We start from the raw sequence: 17848 nt of genomic DNA, 5'->3' as shown, positions 1-17848 counted from the left end.
AGAGGGAGAAGCAGACTCCCTGCCGAGCAGGGAGCCCGATGCGGGACTCAATCCAGGGACTCCGGGATCATGACCTGAGCCGAAGGCAGTCACTTAACCAACTGAGCCACCCAGGCGCCCTAGAATGTGATATTTTTATCAGAATTATTTTACTTATGTAAATTAAGGGAGTACAATTTATTGAAGAAATGATTTTGAATTATGTAATATTGAGATTATCAACTAGTTGGCAAAAGTTATTTTGACAGGCCTGGAAGTCATACAATGGAATCTTTGCTATACCCTCAGGAAAGTTATTTATTTATTATGACATACCCTACAGAGTCCTTTCCAAGAAGGTGATGGGGTGCACATTTTCTGTACAATGCAAATAAGACAAATATGAGTGCTTATTGTAATGTTTGAGAGTAGACTTTAAATAACCAAAAAGTTCCTTAGAGATAGGGAACAGGGAATCTTTTTTTCTTGAGACTAAGAAAGTGGGTTATTTCTTTAAGGAGGATGAGCTGGGAGTGGCATATTCCTTGAACATTTATGAGAAATGTGGGTGTGGGAGGAAGCTATATTTTAGAGTGAGTAAAACTCAGAGGAGTCACTCCTCTGAACTGACAAAAATATTGTCTCCCACTTTGGATTGACCTCCTGTGAAGAAGGTTCCTCTTAGACTCACTGTCACTATGCTTACAAAGTTGTAATTAAGTCTGCTCTGATATAAATCTAAATGTTTCTGATGGTATTTTTAGGAATACTATTCTTTATTTAGTGAATGGTGTTCAAGAAGTCAGCATCCTGTGGTAGGAATAGTTCGGGGTGGTTAATTGAAAACCTTAGTTTTAGTCCTGGCACTGCTGGTTACTTTGTATCCTTGGACTTAGCACTCTCGGGGCCTCAGTATTCTTCAAACCCTAACTTGGGGAGGTTAGGACTGATGATCTCTGAGATCCCTTCTAGCTCTAAATTCCCTAATTTTATGGCTCTTTTTGGCCAGGAATCCTCCATGATTTTATTTTATTTTTTAAGATTTTATTTATTTATTTGATAGAATGAGATAGCATAGAGGGGGCAAGGAATCTTGCATGATTGAGAGCCACTCTTTTCTGCTGCATTGCTTGTTTACTTCTTGATCATTGTGCACAGATGAACCTTTTCAGTGATTGAAGGCTGTAGAGTTATTAATGTTTAGCCCTTTTGTTAAAATACTTTTGTAAATTCTGCAACACTTTCCTGCCCACAAAAACAATTTGGCCTACCAAATTTGTTTGATTTTATCCCCTTTACCAGTTTCCTCTCCCTTAAACCAGCTCACTTTTACATGTAAAACATGGAGACTACTCATTTAGTGAAATGAATGTTAAACTTGTTTTGGGTTTTTTCAGTCAGGGAAGAAACAATAAGTATTCCAGTATGATCTGCTGAATTCTTCCACGGTGGCTTCTCATGCTACTTTAGTTGAAATGGAATAGAAAATGTAGACACAGTTATTTAAGTTCCATTTTCGTTCTCTACCTGATTTACTTTAATTTCTTTGGCATTCTCTAATTTATTTTAGATCCAGAGCATGTGCTTAAATTCATACATGATTAAAAGATTTCAGTGTATAAGCGCAATTAGTGCATTTTGTTTAAATCTAATATGTAAAATATAAAGGAAATGCACAGGGGTGCCTGGTTGGCTCAGTCGGTTAAGCATCCTACTCTTGATTTCAGCTCAGGTCATGATCTCAGGGTTGTGAGATCAAGCCCCCCATGGGGTTCTGCGCTGGGCATGGAGCCTGCTTAAGATTCTCTCCCTCTGCCCCTCCCCCTCCCTCTCTTAAATAAAGTGAATGCACATTTTTTTAAAGGGCAGAATTGTATGAATTAATCTACACTCAGATAAGACAGTGAAAAGTACAAGGGTTCTCAACCCCACTCCACCCTCCAATCCTATTCAACCAAAGTAGGCCACTCCTAGCCATGTGATAAATACTCTTCCACATATTTTTCATACACTATATAGACAGTTTAAACATTGTGGTTAGCTTTTCTTTAATGACTTCATGCATTATATATTAAGGGCTTCAATGATTGGGATTGTAATAGGACAGATTCTGGTACCATATTGTACTTGTCGATAAGGCGGATTTTAAAATAGAAATCCACTGCTAGTTTATGTTTAATGTATTTATAGGATTAGACCCAAGACCACGTTAATGGAGCAAGGGCTGATAGAATACACTACAATGAGAGGACAGTGTTGGTATGATTTAGTCAATCTTAAAATGAGATGACCTCTGAACTACAGTCTTACTTGCAGACAGCTGGTAACAGTTGTATTTTAAGAAGAGATAGAACAGCCAGTGGAGTTTAAGGGAAAAGAAAATCAAACTAAAAAGATTAATGATTGTTCTCTATTTACTTGCTATCTAACAAAACATTTTGTGATTTCATTCTATTAGCAAAGCATTCTCAATCTCAATGTTTCCAGCTTGCTATTCCTATAAAATCTGTCCCCAGAGCTTTTATTTCAGCAAGTCCGAACTTGCCTTATGCTTCATCTTCAACCTGAATGATACACTAAAGCAGTTGGGCAGAAAAGTGATGTCCTGAGTACTTTTTATGACTAGCAGCCATGGCAACCATCAGATGTCAACCTTTTTATTTTGGAATATGAGTTTCATGAGTGTACTATTGTGTTAAATTATTTTGTCTACTACTGCCCTGTGTATGTATTTTTTAACTAAAACAAAAATATCTCACTTACTTCCCTGAAGACATGTAATAGTTATTTAGTGCTTACACTTGCAGTTGCTTACAAGTATTATCTCATCATCTAATTTAATTCTCACAGAAACCTAAATGTTAAGTCATATTACTTTTCTGCTGAAGCAAGTTTAGGAAAATTAAGGGACTTGCTCAAGTGTGTCCAAAGCTGAGATTGAAACTGTGACTTGTTGGGTTTAACTCCCGTGATAGTGGACCAGGGACTTCTGAAAATCTGCTCCTCCATAAATGCAATAAGAATACTGGCAAAAATTGTCAGATCAACTTTTTCAGAACTCTGGAAATTAACTAAGGCTCACAGCAATCCAAGGAGCATTTATTAAGAAAATCACCCGAATCGGGTGCCTGGGTGGCTCAGTTGATTAAGCGACTGCCTTCGGCTCAGGTCATGATCCTGGAGTCCCGGGATCGAGTCCCGCATTGGGCTCCCTGCTCAGCGGGGAGTCTGTTTCTCCCTCTAACCCTCCCCAGTCTCGTGTGCTTGCTCTCTCTCATTCTCTCTCTCAAATAAATAAATAAAATCTTTAAAAAAAAAAAAGAAAAAATCACCCGAATCTTGGCAAGAACAGCAAGCTTTGTGGCAGTTTAAATTGTGCTAATCACACACCCCCTCTCAGCTACATAGTAGCCTTGAAAGCCAGTAGCCTTGCAAGTTTGGTAGCAGTGTAAACCAGCAGCTCAGCAACCACTTGAGATGGCAAAAGGGTCTGGTGCTCCTTAAAGCCCCATCCTCAGAATTGCTACCATTTGATATGTCAGCTCACTGAAAATTTCCTCAGGCCTTACCTTTATTGGACCAGATTGAGAGCTTGCTCTGTCTCACCCCCAGGACATTTGTTAAAAGCAATCAGCACTAGTTGTTTAACATTGCAGGTACGTGGGGCACCTCGGTTCCTCGGTCAGTTCCCTGCTCGGTGGGTAATCTGCTTGTCCCTCTCCCTCTACCCCTCCTCAACCTACCCCCCATTCACGTGCTCTTTCTCAAATAAATAAATTTTTTAAAAATTGCAGGTACCTGAGGTTGTTTATTTGACACTAACAAAAGGCTAACTAAAAAACATAAAGGAAAAACTGGGGAACAGGATGTCCAAAGGAGTCTTTGAAAAACTCCAACATATTTCCTAGGAATCTAGAAGGCTCTACACATATTTAGGGCTTTTCACATATCCAGGATAGGTTTTTTTGCTTTTTTTTTTTAAGATTTTATTTATTTGACAGAGAGAGAGACACAGCAAGAGGGAACACAAGCAGGGGGAGTGGGAGAGGGAGAAGCAGGCTTCCCGCTGAGCAGGGAGCCCGATGTGGGGTTCGATCCCAGGACCCTGGGATCATGACCTGAGCTGGAGGCAGACCCTTAATGACTGAGCCACCCAGGCACCCCTCAGGATGGGTCTTCATTAATCTGTTGCCTCTAGCTAAATTTGAGGCTCTGTGCAAGCAGGAAGTGAGTACTAAGGCAGAGTTGTTAATTGCCTGTTGGAGCATTGAAAATGTACCACAACAGACACAGACAGCAAGGCTGAGAGACACACTGATTCAAGGCATTTAAAGAAATCTTATTCCAGGGGTGCCTGGGTAGCTCAGTCAGTTAAGCATCTGCCTTCAGCTCAGGTCATGATTCTGGAGTCCTGGGATCAAGCCCAACATCCGGCTCCCTGCTTAGTGGGGAGTCTGTTTCTCCCTCTCCCTTTGCCCTTCCCCCTTCTTGTGCACTTTCTCTTTCTCTCTCAAATACATAATAAAAAAAATCTTTAGGGGCTCCTGGGTGGCTCAGTTGGTTAAGCATTGCCTTTGGCTCAGGTCATGATCCCAGAGTCCTGGGATCAAGCCCCACATAGGGCTCCCTGCTCTGCGGGGAGCCTGCTTCTCCCTCTCCCTCTCCCTCTGCCTGCTGCTCTGCCTATCTGTGCTCTCTCTCTCTGTCTGTCAAATAAAGAAATAAAATCTTTAAAAAAAAAATCTTTAAAAAAAAAAAAATCTCATTCCAGCCATTAGCTGACTACTAAGCTAATGGAACAGAGACTTCAGAGGCCACACACAACAATGATCCAAACTTTACAGAGCTATTCCAGGAAAGTCAGTAAACAAACAGTAACAACAGGGGCGCCTGGGTGGCTCAGTTGTCAAGCATCTGCCTTTGGCTCAGGTCATGATCCCGGGGTCCTGGGATCAAGCCCCGCATCGGGCTCCCTGCTCTGCAGGAAGCCTGCTTCTCCCTCTCCCTCTGCCCCTGCTTGTGTTCCCTCTCTCGCTGTGTTTCTCTCTCTGTCAAATAAATTTAAAAAATCTTTAAAAAAACAAAAACAGTAACAACAGCAAACCTAGGGACAGGAGGATTTGATTTCCATAGTTGTCACATGTCAACAGGGTAAGACTCATTATGACTTCCTTTTGTGTGTAATGGTACACAGGTGAGCTACTGAGAGGCATGTGGGATGCTGTAGTTCCTAGTTTGGTTTCCTTTTTCCTATTGTGTGCAAGTCTTTTATTCGGCTGGATTGGTTACCTAGGAAACAGCTGCAGGGTAAAGATGGATTGGCTGTTTGAGAAATGGAATTACAGGCCCCTTACAGCAGCAAAAGACCTGTTGGATAAAACAAAACAAAAATCAGTGAATGGCTGAGCTTGTGCCTAATTATTAATTAGCGTGCTTTAGGAAATTACACCAAGACAAGATCTTTAGAAGAAACTAATGCTATGTGATTTTAAATTTAGGTTGTTTTTCATTCTTTTAAGTTCCCCAGTTGCTTATTAATTCATGCTTCGTGCCCACTGCTGCAGGCCATCCTGGGGGTTACCAATGAAGTAGAAGGGTCAGTTCCTTCCTAAAAAAAACATTTTCTGTTTGAGGTAAAAAAATAAAAAAATAAAAGTTATCTTAAAATCAAGTACACGATTGTGTGATGTGTCCAGGGAATTTGGAGGATATAAAAAATCTTGGCTAGTCAACACTAGAGGTGGATTTGAATCTACAAGTAGGAGATAATTCTTTGAGGTAGAGGATGAGATTTAAAGACCGGTGTGAGTTTGGGTACCAACAGTACCTGAATTTATAAGATGTAATAGTAGCAGGACAGGTACTTTTGCAGATCCCTTTCCCCAGGCAGCTTATGGAAAATATGTGACTATGATATAAACTATGTTGACCTAGAGTCTTACTCATGAAAAAGAACTTCAACAGTGTTGACTCTTTGTACTAGCCTGTATGATTTATTTAAGGAAAGTCTGTTTTCACTGAAAGTGTGACAGGATATTAGTTTTTGGAATCCCAACCACCATAACAATGCTGGGCACAAAGACATTAAATAATCCACAATTTTGTGAATTGATTTTCTTATATACAGCATATCTTACGGCTATCAGCTAGCTTTAGCTTTCTTTTCTTCCAGAATGTAGCTGTAGAGTATTTGGTCTCGATTTGTGGTAATAAGGACTTTTGTAATTACAGGAACATAATTCTTCTTTTAAAACTGAACATCTGTCAGGTTATTTCCATTTGCTTTGTGGAAGTGATAGCTCTCATTTTCATTTTCATTTTCTTGTTCTATTTCTATTCACCTGGTGTGGTATGCCAGTCAGGAGGGGAAGCAGGAACAATCCCACTCAGAAAGCTTAACAATCTACAGGCAGAGGAGGTTATGTTAAATTTGAGCCCTAACTAGCTCTTGGCCATGTCCATAAATGGAAAGTAAGAGGTAACATAAGATACTCAGAAATATTTTGAAGGAGAGATATTTTAGTTATGATTTACTGAACCTACAATTTTACATATTTGCCAGCAAAAAGTAATTGTCAAATGTAAATCTAAGTCCATTAGTTATATACAGTTACCAATAACTTTCTTTGTATTTTAAATTAAGTTGTAAAGAAAGTTACTACTGTAATCAGAATCCACAATATTGCATTTTTCAGAGGATCTTTCATTGCCTGTTGTCTATTTTTATAGCAATTACAGTTTTATAAATGGGATAGGGACTATAGAGGGTAATTTGTTAGAAGTCTTTTGCTGATGGGCTCCCTGCTCCGCGGGAAGCCTACTTCTCCCTCTCCCACTCCCCCTGCTTGTGTTCCCTCTCTCGCTGTCTCTCTCTCTGTCAAATAAATAATTAAAATCTTAAAAAAAAAAGTCTTGCTGAATGATCAAGAGTAATTTCCTGTTCATTCTTGAGCACTGCTGTGAATACCTTATTTCCTAAATTATAATAAAATGCTTTATCATAATTAGACACCCTCTGTCCCCCAAGTTTTCTTTTCAAGGAAACTTTTTAGTGTTTCAATTTAAAAACATTTATTCAGTTCACCCCTACCCTTTGCTTTCTCTGATTCAAGCAATTACTATGATTTTTTTTTTTACTATGATAATTTTAAGGTTCGCAATTAAGTGTCAGAACTTTGAACTGATTTACTTTTCTTCGACCTACTAAGTCACTGAGCTCCAAGCAGCAGCTAGAAAGAGGGATAGTGTGTGGCATTATTATGAAGGTTTGCTCACTTTCTATTCCCCTCCAAACCCCCATCTGCCTCCATCCTGCCAGAGATGATCCTACAGTTATAATGCTGTTTGCACCTTTGCGGAGATCACAAGATGGACCTAATTATTGGATGATTTGAGAGAAAAGGGTACTCTTTGAGCTCTTCTTCCATTCAACCAAAAGAGTCAGAATTAGCATTAGAGGGGGAGAGTTTTGAGAGAACTGATCTTTTGCTTCATTTTCCTTGAACACATTGCTTTGTTTCTAAAAGTGTATCAATGGCAAAACTCAGGTTGCAGGAGAGCCCCCTACCTCCAGCAGCCCCACCTACCCACACATACATCTGTATACACACATCCAGCTCTGCTGTCTGCTCCCACCAAGGCAGCTTCCCGAAATGCCTCTCATCGGAATTTTACTGACTGTCCTCAAAAAAGGCACTTGTTTGTGCAAGTGCTGTGATTTTGAGGTTAATGTCTTTTTGTTGTTGGTGTTGTCATTATTTTTGTTCAAACTGAGAAAATAATTAGGACTAAAAAAAAAAAAATGCAGAAATCTGTTATGTTCCAGAAATTTCTTACGTTTTAGGCAACAGTGTTCCCATTTGCAGTTGCTCTTTTTCACCCAAAAGTAACGTTTTAATTGTTCTTAATGGGGAAGAGAATAAAATAAGTATTTTCACCGTATCTAGTTTTCTGTAAGTTAATTCACCCCAAATTTGATAGAGGGGTTCCCTGGGCTTGACATAAGAACATGTTAATGTAAAAATAGCACCTGATGTTTTACAAAAATCACCATCATGTTATTTAAATGGGAGAGGGGGCATTTGAAAAATTACCACTAATGCCTTTATGCTTTTCTGCTGAAGCATGCTAGTAATGGTTTAGCAATCTGAACACTTGTGCATTGCACAGAAATTGTTGAACTTACCACAAGGAGGAACCTACTAGTTTTCCCAACATTTTCTTGAATTTAATGGAAGTGTTTATATTATAATATTCTTAGGCCTTTTTTTTAGATTTTACTTATTTATTTATTTTAGAGAGAGAGTTTGCAAGCGGGGGGAGGAGCAGAGGGAGAGGGAGAGAGAGAATCTCAACCAGACTCTGTGCTGAGTATGGAGCCCAACATGGGGCTCATTCCCAGGACCCTGAGATCATGACCTGAGCCGAAACCAAGAGTCTGACACTTAACCAACCGAGCCACCAAGGTGCCCCTATTCTTAGGCCTTTTAACTTTAATAAAATATATTCATTCTAATACTTAATCCGTTATTTAATTTTATCTATATATTATGACTAGACATATTTCAAGTTTGTCTTCAGATTCCTGAAAAGTGTTTTTCTTCTCATCCAAAATCAAATAATATGCAGTGAGTCTTGGATCTGAGAATAGAAAAGTTCCAGGTCTTTCGGCTAGTATGTAAGCTCAGCAAGACCAGGAGCCTCATCTGTCCTGTTCATAGTTATTTCCCTGGAGCCCAGAACATTGCCTGATACAAGTACTCAGAAAAGTATTTGTTTGGGCGCCTGGGTGGCTCAGTTGGTTAAGCGACTGCCTTCGGCTCAGGTCATGATCCTGGAGTCCCGGGATTGAGTCCCGCATCGGGCTCCCTGCTCGGCGGGGGTCTGCTTCTCCCTCTGACCCTCTTCCCTCTCGTGCTGTCTCTCATTCTCTCTCTCAAATAATAAATAAAATCTTTAAAAAAAAAAAAAAGTATTTGTTTAATGAATGACTGAAAGAACTGTGTTTGTGGTTTTTGCGAGTTTTTTTTAAGTTCACTTTGTATGTTAAGTATGACTACATTGTGAACTACAGTGGAATGCTGAATCGTGAGACTCAGTGGAATTAAATGCCTGAGTGACCTACACAGAAATAAGATTTAGGGACTACAGCGGTGTTGGTGGGGGATATTCCTTGGGAATGCCAGACCCACTAAAATACTCCCACCTTTTGCATCTCCCCAGGAGCACTCACTGTGGGCCTCGTGCGACAATGTCAAACAATCCATGGACGAGACCGGACGTGCATCCCACCTCGGCTTCCCCCAGAGTGGGTCACCACACTGTTTTTTATCATCATGGGAATCGTTTCATTGACTGTCACATGTGGTTTGCTGGTGGCTTCCCACTGGCGGAGAGAAGCTACAAAATATGCTCGATGGATAGCATTCACTGGAAGTAAGTAACCTGTGCTTACTAAATTTGTCTAGAAGGCGTGCACAGTGGTATTTTAATGAAGATATCAAGAATCAGTCATAAGGACTCCATAATCATCAAAGAGCACCACTTGCTGTGGCCGTCATATAGACTCTGCACAGTCCCATCAGTTCTTCAGAATTCTCACCACAAGACCAAGACATCCAAAACCTTAATTGCTTTGTATGAAATGCTATTTTAATGAATTTTATTTTTGCTCACATTGTGACATAAGCGTTCCAGGTCTGTGGGCTCAGAGCTATCACTAACCTGAGTCTTTTATTCTTCTTGAAAGTATTGGTATCCTCTACCAAATAAAGGTAAATCTAGAAGAAAATGTACAGAAATATAAATTAGATTAAGGTGGTGATTTGCTTTTTAATATCATTAATTTTGAGTTTCTACTGTGAGTTGTGTGACCATTGAAAAAACCAACACATTTGGTTGTTTAATAGTTATTTATCAACATTTCATACTCCATTAAGCTATGCCCCAGGGTATGATACATATTATACATTCTCTTGTACTCTACAAAATTGTTTTAATTTTCCAGCACATCAGGGGCTTTTCCCAAGTTAAAAGCAGCAAAAATGCACAAAGGAAAGATATTTCTGTAATTTTGTTTTCTTGCTTCTTTCTCTCTAAAGCAATTTTGTCCCCACCCAGGGGATATTTGTCAATGGCTGGAAACATTTTTTATTGTCACAGCTAAGGAGATCTTACTGGCATCTTGAGTAGAGGCCAGGGATAATGGCAAAACATCCTACAAATGCAAAGGACAGCTCCCCACAACAAAGACTTATCAGGCCCAAAGTGGCAATAGGGCCCTCTTGAGAAACTTTGCTCTAAAGAACAGGATAACAATACTCATGCCAAATACCATGGGATTTAACTTCTAATTCAATGCCTTATAATTATATCAAGTTTGCATAAAAGTGAATATTATAACACGGCTTACTTTCACTTGATATTTTCATTTAGAACTTGTATGGTAGGGGTAAGGCATAATCCCATGAATCCCTATTAATGTTAAAGCTCGGTTTATCCTTAAAGACCATAAGATAGGGATATTAGTTCATGAGTCTCAGTTTCTCCCTATCTCTCTGTGAAACTCTTTAATGTATATGTTTCTGGGTCTGTTTTATTTCTGTCTATACATCTCCCTTAATTTTAAAATTTAGATCAAGTTGACTTTGACTAAAAAAGTCTTCTCCATTCTTGTTAAGAAATGTGAAACAAACAGACCTCCTGAGACCATTCTTTTCTGAGTAGTAGGGTCCACAGGCAGTTGTGGAGACAGTGCTGCTAAATTAATTGATGAAGAATTTAAAGAGAATCTTTACTCACAGATAACAATTATCCAGATAGAATTCATTCTTTAAGGAGTAAAATAAAGTCAAAGTAAGAGGATTTAGTTTCTGGATTTAGTTAACATTTGGGAACGCATATGCTCTGAATACCAAAGATCTAAAATATAATTGAATAGTAACACTAGTTTAGGATGAGTCAAAGAAAGCATTGAAATGCTATGTGAGCCTTTGGTTATTGCCACCCAATAAATAGAAGGAACGAGGGTTATTTTGTTTTTCATTTCCTTTCAACAGATATTTAAATATATGTAGCTACCTCCAAATGTAATGTGTTTTTCCTTTATTTTTAAAAAAATTTAAAATAATAACTTCTAAAAATAATATGTGCATATGATACATAATTCAAAGCTTAGGGAAGGGTCATCAAGTGAAAAGTAAGTCTCGTGTGTGGCTCCATCACCTAGCTATTCAATACCTCTTTGCTGGAAGCAACCATTGTTAAAAGAGTTTCTGGGATTTCTTACCAGAGGTGTCTTATGCATAGAAACATATATGTATATGTGTGAATGTTCTATGAATATATATTCTATTTATACTCTTCTGTACCTTGGTTTTTTAGCTCAACAATATACTTGTAGTTAATGTCATCTAAGTAAGCATAGGGTGGGCTGCATTACTCTTCTCAGCTGCCTTAAATACGTTGGTTTTTGTCTTTTGTTTTTTAAAGATTTTTTTTTATTTATTTGACAGAGAGAGAGACAGTGAGAGAGGGAACACAAGCAGGGGGAGTGGGAGAGGGAGAAGCAGGCTTCCTGCGGAGCAGGGAGCCCGATGCGGGGCTCTACCCAGGACCCTGGGATCATGACCTGAGCCAAAGGCAGACACTTAATGACTGAGCCACCCAGGCGCCCCTAAATACATTGTTTGTGTTACCAGAGCTAGTCCACTAGGGTGGCAGTCCTGAGAGGGATTTAGGTCCCCCTGGTATTTCCATTCAGCCTTTGAAAATGTACTTTATTTCTACTGTATGTATTTCTATTCCTCTTAAACTGTAGTTCTGGTAAAAATGTCAGGGTAACATTTTCTAATAGGTTTACACAGTGGGGGACTCTCTCAGAGGAGAGTCACACGTGATGCAGCCTGCCTGTGGGGGCAAGGGTAACAAAGATGTGTCTTTTTTTTTTCAAGTCTGACCCTTATCCTTAACTCTGCCACTGTAATTTACATTCTCATTCCCCAGTAAAACTCAATATCTGACTCTTACCATCAAGAAATCTGTGCCATGGAAGATAGGAAGTGAGGTCTTTATAGGCTTATTTAGGATCCAAAATTTAATTGTCAAAAGTTGATAGATATTATCAGCATTAATACTATTTTAAGATCTAAAGTAACCTCACAGGTCCCAATAGCTTGAAAGAAAACTTACATTAAATCTTCCCAGAAGTATAGAGAACCTAACTCTTGCTATTAAAAACCAGGATTAGATCAAATAGGAGTTTACTGCTTCCTTAGTATTTGATTCAGCTTTTCCTAACTAATTTGGAAAGCATCTAACTCTTGTAAAAAATTAAACTCTACTTTAAATATAATCATTAAATGATTACTCCATTATGAAGGATAGATTTTTATCTTACAATAGAAAGTAGAAAAAGATAGGAATGAAGTTGGCATATTAATTAACAGAATAAACAATTGTAATATCTGCGTATCTCTAAAGCACTTCTAAATTATCTGTGTTTCTTGAGATTAGATGAGTCAACATTAAGAAACAAATTGTTTTTAAAGCAATAACTTTATCCCATTGTTTTTCTGTTAGATTGTGTATAGCTGCTTAGATTACGGTTTCATTTTACTTACCAAACCATATTAAGGCATAAGAACTGTTAGAAATTGGTGGCAGATAACACGAATAAGTGGGCTTTGGCAGCACTAATAGTCTTTTACTGCTGACTGTACAACAGAAAGGCCAAAAGATCTAATACTTAAAATCTGAATTTTTCATTTGTTCTGTAGTAGGCACCTGAAAGAATCCAAATTCACTGATGTAACATTATTTGATGTGGTCATTGGCCCAAAATGAAGTAGGCTGTCTGTATAATATAAGATAATCCATCTAGGTGGTGCAAAGCAAACAAGAATGCTGATGTGTTCTGTAAACCAATGTTTTAAGAAAATGTTACTTTTTAATACCTTGGATATTACCCTGGAGGTATTTCTTCAGAAAAAGATTCCTAATTGGCTTTTTAAGGACACTCCTATTAAATTTTTTGACTGATTAACACAAAAATAATTTAGGACAAGCGTCAGCTGCTATGTTTATCCAGGACTTTGTCTGTATTCTTGGGGATATGTTTAACTCGGAAGAAGTTTCTCATTCAGTTGATAATGGAAAGCTTCACCCCTTCACATGCAGTGAGTATAGTAACCTGTCTTTACATTACACTGAAGAAACGTTTCTGCCTCCAAAGAAATTTGAAGGACTATGAACATTTGACCAATGTGCTTTCAAAAAGCATAAAATATTCTCTTGGAAAAGCTAGCCTATCAATGGGTAATTTGTGTTCACTAGGAAGAGTGTTTCTTTGGTAGCCCAGGGGCACAAGCTCTTCACTGAGACAGAGAGGACTGTGGAATTCTACCCAGATGCTGGGATTGCTGATAACTTTCTAGAAACATTTTAGCAAATAATACATTTCATTGTGTTTGTATACAAAACGCAAAGAAGCCCCCCCTGCCCCATTTTAACCTGTGTACTCAGAAAACCTGAGAGAGATTTTATTTTTTTCTAACATTGTCCATGATGAGAGAGAACCACTCTGACAGTTTACTAATCATCTCAGAAGCCTGAGGTTCTTTCCACTAAGTGATTTTAAATCAGAGTAAGATAAATAGTACTATGTTTGTACCTTTTCTCCAATTCCTTCTAATACCAACTGAGAGGAACAGAGAATTGGCAGAATAATAACTGATAATAGTAATATGCAACATTTATTCAGCACTTACTATCAACCTGGCACCGTGCCAGGGACTTGACATTGTTTTTTTTTTTTTTATCCTTCTGGTATTTACCGCATTTTTAGAAGGGAACCAGAAGCCTAAGATTGCACAGCTAATAAGGAGTGGAGCCAGAACATAGCCCCTCTGATTCTAGCTCAAGCCCTTAATCACTACTTTAAGTGGTCAAGTATAATCTATGCAAACACCTGAAACTAATATAATACTGTGTTAAATATACTGGAATTAAAATTTTTTAATTAAAAGTTTAAAAAAGAATAGTTTATATAAGCACTTAGTAGGTTTGGACCCCTTTCTTAATTCGGATATTCAAAATCATCCTAACACTTATATAAAAGGCTAGCCCAGCTTTTACTATATTTAATTGTTAGGCTTTGGGGATATTATGTGATCTGTAGAAGATGTAAATCTTTTGACAAGTGGTCAATGTTTTAACAGGTTTGACCATGTTATCAATCCACAACCCTTCTTATAAACTTCCTTTGTGCCAAATTTTCATTGTTTTCTTAATCACCAAACCATGTTACTAATGTTGTGTTTTGGTTTGTTTTACAGTGATCCTTTTCTGTATGGCTGCCCTAATATTTCCGATAGGATTTTACATCAATGAAGTCGGAGGTCAACCTTATAAATTACCCAACAACACAGTAGTTGGGTCATCATATGTACTTTTTGTCTTATCAATTTTCTTTACAATAGTAGGACTTCTATTTGCTGGCAAAGTTTGTTTACCAGGCTGATGAATGTCTAAATTGCTCAACTCTTTTATTATTTTTTATTTTATTTTATTTTTTTATTTTTGGAGGGGGGAGGACAAAGGCAAGGCATCTAAGTAGTCCTCTCATAGGAAGATGCTTAGATGAAATTGATGCTGAAAAGGAAAAAAAAAATGCTTTGATTTGTTCTCACTATGCACTTTGGATTTAAAAACAAAACAAACAAACAAACAAACAAAAATGAGAGCCTTTTCCATAACCAAATACAGACAATATTGACTAAATCTCCTGAGCATATTCAGGCAGTCAGGTCTGCACTGTGATAGCAACCTAGTGAAGGAGAATGCTTTATACTGAAAAGCATGTGGCCCTTTGTGACTCTGTTTTTCCGTTTTTAACGTCTAATGATTAATTGAGGGGAAAAGAAGTCTAAGTATTTATGAATCATGGTGGACCAGAGGGTTACAAGAGAAGTTCATGTGGGGCTGGCCTCACCTAAGAAATTAGTGTTCACAGCTTCCTTGTAATGATATGAGCCTTTGGCACCAGAATGATTTGCTGTTGCATTACTACACCAAGAAGCCAATAGATCAAAACTTGTTTGCTAAAGTGTCTGTAAAAATCCTGAAATTCCCTATTCTCTGTGTACAAAACAAAACAAAAAAATCAAACACTAAGAAACATGTTGTTGGGGGTGGGTGGGTGGGGGAAATATTCCTTATATTTATATAAATATATATATAATATATATATTTTGCTGATGCAGTATACAGTGTGTATATATGTGTGTGTGTGTATGTGTGTGTAAATTTATATACACACACATGCAAACAGTTCCTGGAAGAGAACTCTGAATGCTTTGCTAGCAAAACACTGTGGTGTGCAAACCTAGAACTCAATAGAAAAAAAAAGCCATTTATCTGAAGGCTGCATAGTGGAGAGAGTCTTCAGTTTACCTCATTCTTTGTAGCAGCCCTTGATTTTAACAGGTTTTTGTAATAGGTACAAATAATCCCATACCTTTCTAGGTCCAATTTTAAGTTAAGCTAAAATTCTTTGTAGGGTTAATTTATTTGTATATGATAGTAGAAGGTAAGATCATGTAAAACCTTATAATTTGGGGAATCTGACACTATTTAAATTATTGGCAACTGTCGTCTGTTGTACAGAGGTTCTCTTTTTCTACTGGCTCAGTCTGTTACATGAATAATGCATTTTCTATGTTTAAGCACACAACTTTACATAAATACAAAGTTCACTAGTGATACCAATTTATAATATTTTGGCTATCTACAACACTAACTGCACTCTGCTATAAAAACTAAATTTATGTTCTTTTCATCTGTAAGCATTATTAATACATCTCCTTTATCAGAAACCTGAGCAATACAGTATTTTCTTTATATGCTATATGCCTTTGTTTGCTAAAAGCTAACATTTTTGCATTTACTTTAAAGGGCTGTACTAAACCCACAGCTTTACATTTTTTCCTAGAGGAAGCATTGCCGCTAACGCTCGAATCTACAAACAGTTTTAAAATACAGTATTTCTCTTCTCCACGTTTCCATGCTTTCGTATCACTGCTTAGTCGTTTTTCCAGATGAACACTATAGATAATCTCTTGTTTGAAATGTGGGGCAGGAGGCTCTTTCTTGGCAATGGAGCTGTTTTTCTTCTTTCTAGTGAAACCGGCAACCCAAATGTCCCAGTAGAGTTAGAGTCCCATGTAGTACATGCTTCACACAAACAGAAATGAATGCACTGTTTTTTTGAAAGCTCAATTATAAATTATAAAATGATTACTTCAGAAATGGGGCTGCCTCCTCAGATAGTCAAAGTATAAAATGGAGGAGCCTGATGTGTTTCACACTGGCTTGTTTGACATTCATGTATCTTACTGTTAATTCAGCAGTATTTTATTGTGAAAGAAAACCCCAGTGTTTCAGCTCACTCAGGAGTCAGGTAAGAGGTGAACCACCACTGTGATGCATTCCTTGAGTGTTCTGGGGGAATGTCACACTTTTCTTTCCCAGGGTCAAAGAAACCTTTTGGGAAATGACTGAAGGAGACTATTTTTCCCCAAGTATTATGATGCCTAGTTAATTCTGAAAATACCACTGGACGTGTTCTATGGACATTTGGGATTGCAGTTCCCATTGTGATTTGATTGGTCCTCAGTCAAATGGATCACTTTGAAGGAAAGTTTTGGTTGTCACCATTATACCACTGAGATAAAGTGTTAGCAAAGTATGGTTCAAATTAATTTATGATATGACCAAGAGCTTTTCTCTTCCAAAAGATGAATTTTATTGTAAATAGTTTCTCAGAATATTTTTAACTGGATCATGAGCATGGGGAGAGAAAGTTTCTCAGCTGCTAAGAATTTCCCCACTGTTTACTTCTTTCACTTACAGTGGTATTGCGTATAAGATTACAAAATTTAAGGTTTTATTTGTATCTATTACCCAAACCATTAAGTTGTCTTTAATTTCATCATTGTCTTGGAGGTCCAGTGCATAAAGGGCTGCTAGGGGAACATTCCCTCTAACCAGTCAGCACTCTAACCCAGGATTGAGACTGTCCCATCAAGTGGTATGTGAAGTCAAATCTTTGTACTCTTCCAGACCAAACAATGAAATGGATTCATTCATATAAAATCCTATAAATCCTGTAAGTGAAAAGATATACAACTGTCAGCAGTTGCTTTTAAAAAGGTCACTATAATGAGTACTATGTAGTACAATATTAATTTATAGCAGGAAATCATAGCTTGTAAACTGTATATAAAACACTGTTTTATGGTGCAATCATTTGTCAAACTTTTGTCTGTTAACGTTGTTTTTAGAGTGTGTGCATTCTTCTCATACCTAAGAACATCACTGTAAAATCTGCTGGAAACTATTTATAGGTTTTATTTGCACAAGACTTAAACTAGTTTGAAATTTTTGGAAGCTCCTATTGAACATGCCTAAACATCTGTAAACATGAAAAATCTTCAATTCATTAAAAGCAAACATTTCAGTATGATTCTTTCCAAAGGTAATCCATGTTCTATGTTGTTAATGTGTGTATGTAATTTTTCTGACTCTTCTACTTCTTATCCTATTTTCTCTTCCATTTGTTTTGTTTTTGAAGGATGGCTCCTTTTTTTTTTTTTTTTTAATGTTCTAAATGACCAAAACACTTCATTGGTTTTTACCCTTTTGCCTAAAGCTTTGATATCCCTGCTTGATGTTCTGTGAATTCACTGTTTAATCTCTTTAAGTAAAATAATAGTCCTGGTGACATACAGTCTATTGATTTAGAGGAAAGACCCTGAAAAAGTATTGGAAACTAACTTTAGATATACTCTTAGCTATTATTTCGCATCGTGGG

At 37.6% G+C, this 17848-nt stretch overlaps 1 protein-coding gene across 1 annotated transcript in view; it reads left to right on the top strand.

The window, feature by feature from the left end:
* MOSMO (modulator of smoothened) overlaps window positions 1-15111 on the top strand; it is a 56131-nt gene extending 41020 nt beyond the window's left edge. The window contains exons 2-3 of the mRNA XM_034988085.1: window positions 9202-9414; window positions 14313-15111. Coding sequence (XP_034843976.1) covers window positions 9202-9414; window positions 14313-14497 — 398 coding nt within the window. The 3' untranslated portion in view covers window positions 14498-15111. The remainder of the gene's footprint in view (window positions 1-9201; window positions 9415-14312) is intronic.
* The last annotated feature ends 2737 nt before the right edge of the window (window positions 15112-17848 follow it).

Source organism: Mirounga leonina, unplaced genomic scaffold, assembly GCF_011800145.1.
Source record: "Mirounga leonina isolate KUSES-001 unplaced genomic scaffold, KU_Mleo_1.0 Mir_448, whole genome shotgun sequence".
Classification (NCBI taxonomy): Eukaryota; Metazoa; Chordata; class Mammalia; order Carnivora; family Phocidae; genus Mirounga; species Mirounga leonina.
The sequence above is the reverse complement of the archived record's forward strand: the minus strand, read 5'-3'. Positions and strand labels throughout refer to the sequence as shown.